This window comes from Solenopsis invicta, chromosome 8, assembly GCF_016802725.1.
Source record: "Solenopsis invicta isolate M01_SB chromosome 8, UNIL_Sinv_3.0, whole genome shotgun sequence".
Taxonomy (NCBI): domain Eukaryota; kingdom Metazoa; phylum Arthropoda; class Insecta; order Hymenoptera; family Formicidae; genus Solenopsis; species Solenopsis invicta.
This window is the reverse complement of record NC_052671.1, coordinates 20,997,924-21,003,869: the sequence shown is the minus strand read 5'-3', so window position 1 is coordinate 21,003,869 and position 5,946 is coordinate 20,997,924. Positions and strand designations below refer to the sequence as shown.

Sequence of the window (5,946 nt, the reverse complement as noted above, 5' to 3'; positions counted from 1 at the left end):
TCTCTTTCTCTCTCTCTCTCTCGTACGCTACGGCGAGACGCACCGGCGCGTGTACAGTACGAGGCGCGAAGTACGCTTTCTCTCTCTCTCTCTCTCTCTCTCTCGCACGCTACGACGAGACGCATCGGCGTGTGCACAGTACGAGGCGCAAAGTACGCCTTCTCTCTCTCTCTCTCTCTCTCTCTCTCTCTCTCGCACGGCATAGCGAGACGCACCGGCGTGTGCATACCAGAAGCGGGAACCACAATCTCTATCTCTCTCTCGCGCACAGAAGGACGATCTGCGCATGCCAACAGGATAACCGTTTAAACAACCGTTTGGACGTTGCACAGCGAGACCAAGGAGATCGGCCATTTTACAAGCAAGCAACGGACACAGTTCAGGCGAGAAAACTACTTCACACCCATCAGACTTCAGCGTTGCGTTTTTATGGTAGAAGCGTGGATAAAAATTTATGTCGCAATATTAATGTAAGTAATATATCTATATTTAACATAAACATCACAAATAATCAAATTATATTTAATTATTGATATCAAGGTTAGCTGAAAAACATGGCCAAAGAATCACTTATCAAACAGAAAGGTCGGGTAAAGGCCAGGTTAACTTCGTTCGGAAATTTTCTTACGTCATTAGAAGATAACCCAAAAAAGCAAGCTGAGTTGCCGAGCCGTATAGAAAAAACTGAAGGTTTTTGGACAGAGTTTGGACTAATCCAAGACAAAATAGAAGAAATTGATGATTCTGATGAACAATTGCAACAGCGTGATTTGTTTGAAGACTCGTTTCATCAATTAATTAGCAAAGCTCGCCAACTCACTGCGAGGGAGCACGTGAGTCAATTTCAAAATTTAAATAACACTCCGCAACCCGGTGTCACACCGCCTATAGTATTAAATGAACGTGTTGTGAATAAGCCTTTAGTGAAACTACCAAGCATTGATTCACCAAAATTTGATGGTAACTACGAACGCTGGATTCCCTTCCGGGATTTATTTGATTCTCTTATAGCATCAAATATAACTCTGTCTCCAGTGCAGAAATTGCATTATTTGAGAGTATCGTTAACTGGGGAGGCAGCAAAAGTAATAAATTCAATAGAGCTCACTAATGACAATTACGAAGTGGCTTGGCAATTGTTAAAACAAAGATATGAAAACAAAAAGTTGATTGTACAGTACTTGATCCAGGCACTTTTTGATTTACCATCGATTAATAGAGAATTTTACAGTGACTTAAGATTATTGGCAGATAATATTTCACAACACGTTCAAGCGCTAATGAAATTAGATCAGCCTGTCATGGAATGGGCCACCTTAATAATTCACGTTATCATGCCTTAACTGGATAAGGGAACTCGTAAAGAGTGGGAGTTGCAAAGATCCACCATAGATGCGTTCCCCACATTAGAGAAGTTTACCCAGTTTCTTACAAATCGCAGCGCATTTTTGCAAGCCCTATCACCTACGAATCGTAGCATGCAAGGTTCAAATGATTTTCGAAGCAACAGCAAGGCCACAGCCACTCAACCTAAAAATACGCTACAGTCTTACGTAGTCTCCAATAATTTGCTTTGTTCAATATGTTTCAGTGAGTATGAGACGCAGAAATGCAATACATTCCTCGGCATGTCAATAGAAGACAGACACGCCAAAATAAAAAAAAGCGTCTATGTATTAAATGCTTAAAGTCATTTCACGGAAGAAATTGCAAGGCCATTGGTTGTAAGCATTGCAAAGGTTACCATAATACTCTTTTACATAAGGCCAAGGCTTCCGATGTCGAGTCATCTACCGAATCAAAATCCTCTAATAATAAGGTGCTCACTAACAAAGGTTCCACAGTCACTCAGATTGCTGTTGCTTCGATTTCAAATCGAGTACCCGCATCTTTGATTCACTATAGTGCAAAAGAATCCCACGAAGTTTTGTTATCAACAGCGATTGTAATGGTGCGTGATTGCAACGGAACCTTGCACGAATGCCATGCCCTATTAGATAGTGGAGCACAATCTAATTTTATTACTCAAATCTTCAGTAAAAAGTTAAATTTAAGGTCCAAAACTATTAATATTACACTTAAGGGTATTAACTGCACAACGGTTAACGCTGTGCAGCAAGTTCATACAGCGATTCAATCTCGTACGGGAGCTTACCAACTAGAGCTTCCATTGATAATTGTTGACCAAATAACGGAGAAACTACCAAATTCAAGAATAAATGTAGAAATGCTCAACATTCCGCTACATTTACCTCTAGCAGATCCAAATTTCCACTTGCCGGGAGACATCGATATACTACTGGGTGCTTCTATCTTTTGGGAGGTGTTGGGCACTAGACGAATTCAGAAAACAAAAAGCAGTCACCTGAATTACGAGAAACGTATCTAGGATGGATAGTATCTAGGAACATAGATTCAGACAGCCAGACGCGATGTAATAATAGTTCTATTGCGGCGTCAATACAAGTAATTTGCTTCATAAGCAGCTCGAGAAATTCTGGCAGATTGAAAATTTGGAGACGCGTGCACCATTATCTCAAGAAGAAGCTCATTGCGAAAAACATTTTGTCGCCACGCACACACGAGATGATGAAGGCCGCTTTACTGTACAACTACCATTAAAAGAAAACATAAAAGATTTAGGCGAATCTTATGGTACGGCGGAAAAACGTTTGAAATCCCTGGAACGAAAGCTAGAGAAGAGACCGGAGTTAAAGCAGCAATATCATGATTTCCTGAAAGAATATTTAGAATTAAATCATATGGAAGAAGTTCCCTCAAATGAGAAATTCGTAGAAGGGGCCTATTACATCCCACATCACGCGGTGATGAAAGAGGATAGCACCACCACAAGGACAAGGGTAGTGTTTGACGCCTCATGCAAAACCACGTCTGGAATAGCCTTGAACAATTGCCTCCTAACAGGACCAACGATACAGGACGACCTGTTTGATATTATTTTGCGTCTACGGCAACCCAATTACGCTATGTCAGCCGACGTTACCAAAATGTATCGTCAAGTCAACATTACAAAAGAAATGCGTCACTTACAACACATTTTGTGGAGATAGAGTCCGCAGGAGCCCATACGTACCTACAACCTTAACACGGTGACATATGGAATGTCCAGTTCTTCCTTTCTAGCAATTCGGTGCATGCAAGAAATAGCAATGCAGAATAAGGATAAATATCCCAAGGCAAGTCATGAGATTCTGAAAAATTTTTACGTAGACGATTTGTTAACCGGGGCGAATACCATAGAAGACCTTGAACAAATAAAATATGATATTAAGGGCATCCTCTCTAATGCCCAATTCACTCTCAGAAAATGAAAATCCAATGCATCCGCAATAGCTGAGAACGATGTCAATGACATGTCCAACTCGGTGAGAGCACAAAAATCCTAGGCATATCATGGAACACAGTTGCAGATACTCTTCACTATAGTTTGAAGGTAGAACATATAGAAGGAAAAGTTACTAAACGCACAATATTAACTAAAATTGCACAAGTATACGATTCCCTTGGATGGTTGGGGCCCATTATAGTGAAGGCAAAGATAGTAATGCAACGTCTGTGGCAAGGAGTGGGACGAGGAAGTCACAGGAGAAGTACATGAAATGTGGAGTCAATGGAGATCAAAACTACCGCAGATCCTATTCATCACGATTCCAAGACAAGTAGTACTCAACAACCCAACGACAACAGAAATGTATGGGTTTTGCGATGCTTCGGAAGCAGCATATGGCGCTTGCCTGTATATACGTATATACCAACACCGAGGGAGATCGCGTTGTAAGATTGCTATGCCAAATCGAGGGTGGCTCCGCTAAAACGATTGTCATTACCGAGATTAGAATTATGTGGAGCGGTACTCTTGGTCAAGTTGGCTAAAAAAGCAGCTCAAGCTTTAAATATCTCGACGCAAAAAATATATTACTGGAGTGATTCCACTTTAACATGGATAAACAACGAACCCAATAGATGGAACACCTTCATAGCTAATAGAGCAGCAGAGATCTAACGGGACACAATCAATGCATCTTGGTATCACGTGAAATCAAAGGATAATCCAGCGGACCTTTTATCCAGGGGACTTAATCCAGATAAACTGGAAAAGGCAAGCATTTGGTGGACGGGACCAGAATTTCTACAACACGACATATGGTTCCACCCATATACAAATCAGGGCATAAAAGAAGCCATTCCAGAAGCCCGCAGGACCACGCTAGTTGCTCATACCACGACCATTGCTTTGGATCCCACGATCATTGAAAAATTTTCGTCTTTTACGAAATTAAAGCGAGTTGTAGCATATTGTCTACGATTTAAAAATAACGGGTTAAACCGAAATAATTGTACTAATGGCCCACTAACACTTCAAGAAATAAGTCAGGCCATAACAAACATTGTTAAAATCTATCAATCGAATGAATTTGCTCAAGAATTATATAGTCTTAAAAATAACCATCAGTTAAATTCAAAAAGCAAGCTTCTAACCTTGCATCCCGTTATTGATAGCAACGATGTCATTCGTGTGGGGGAAAGATTGCACCACGCACCATTGAAATATTCACAAAAACACCCCATCGTAATGTCTAAACATCACCTCACGAGGTTAATTATAAGAGATGTACACTACAGGAATCTACACGCTGGCCCACAAGCCGTCTTAGCCATGTTACGTGATCAATATTGGATAATAGCAGGCAAGGACACGGTTCGTCAAGTTTTAAGAAATTGTATTGTGTGCTTTCGTACAAAGCCAATTAGCGCAAATCAATTAATGGGTAATTTGCCAGCAGTCCGAACAACGCAGGCTAAAGCATTTCTCAACACGGGACTACGCCGGGCTGTTTAATATAAAAATATCGCGCAATAAAACTGAGAAAGCTTATTTGGCCATTTTTGTTTGTTTGACAACCAAGGCCGTCCATTTTGAATTAGTCGCTAATCTAAGCACATATTGCTTCCTTAATGCCTTAAAACGATTTATTTCAAGGAGAGGTAGATGCGCCAGGTTATATTCGGACAATGCCACTACATTTGCGGGCGCACATAATTTATTAATGGATTTAAAGAAAGAGCTGTTTAGGAAAGAAACGCAGCAGCAAATTCAAGAATACTTGTCCGAACAATTTATAGAATGGAAATTCATTCCGCCATACTCGCCACATATAGGTGGTATATGGGAAGCGGCTGTAAAGTCCGCGAAGACACACATGAGGAAAATTATTGGCATTAGGGTGTTGAGCTTTGAGGAACTCTATATCATTGTAGTACAAATTGAAGCTTGTCTCAATGCAAGACCACTCACGCCCATGTCTAATAATCCCTCAGATTTACATGCACTAACACCGGGTCACTTTATTATTGGGGAAGCTATTAACTCCATCCCAGAGACTAATATCACAAATGTACCGGTAAATCGATTAACGCGATATCAACTGCTCACGCAAATGAGGCAACATTTTTGGGACAGATGGTCGAAGGAGTACATATCTCAGTTGCAACAAAGATTCAAGTGGAAGTCATTCAACCCTCTTAATTTAAAAACAGGAACCATAGTTCTTATCAAGAATGAGAGCACTCCTCCGATGATTTGGCCATTGGGTTGTATCTCTGAAATACATCCTGGTACCGACGGTATTGTCCGAATAGTAACCGTACGCACTAGTCGAGGACTAGTCAAACGAGCGTTACCAAAGATATGCGTTTTGCCCATTGAAGAGGGCGTCAGCGATTAGAATGTGATATGTCATAACAGCGACAATTTATAGAATTAAGTATAACATATTGTTAAGAATAGTTTAAGCTTTAGCGCGCAAATTAAAAGCAAGTTTAGTTTGTTAACCCCTCAGTTTATTTTTCGTTAATATTCATAGACTACTACCACATCTATTATCCTAGCAGTATTATTCAGTATATTATATTATAGTGATTGTT

At 40.4% G+C, this 5,946-nt stretch overlaps 1 protein-coding gene across 1 annotated transcript; it reads left to right on the top strand.

The window, feature by feature from the left end:
- The first annotated feature begins 554 nt into the window (after positions 1–554).
- LOC105194393 lies at positions 555–1,343 on the top strand. Its single transcript, XM_011159276.2, has one exon. The coding sequence runs from the start codon at positions 555–557 to the stop codon at positions 1,341–1,343; it is 789 nt and encodes a 262-aa protein (XP_011157578.2).
- The last annotated feature ends 4,603 nt before the right edge of the window (positions 1,344–5,946 follow it).

Bases quoted from the DNA above. Each gene is read 5' to 3' on its own strand.
- LOC105194393 (XM_011159276.2), top strand. From the start codon at position 555: ATGGCCAAAGAATCACTTATCAAACAGAAAGGTCGGGTAAAGGCCAGG.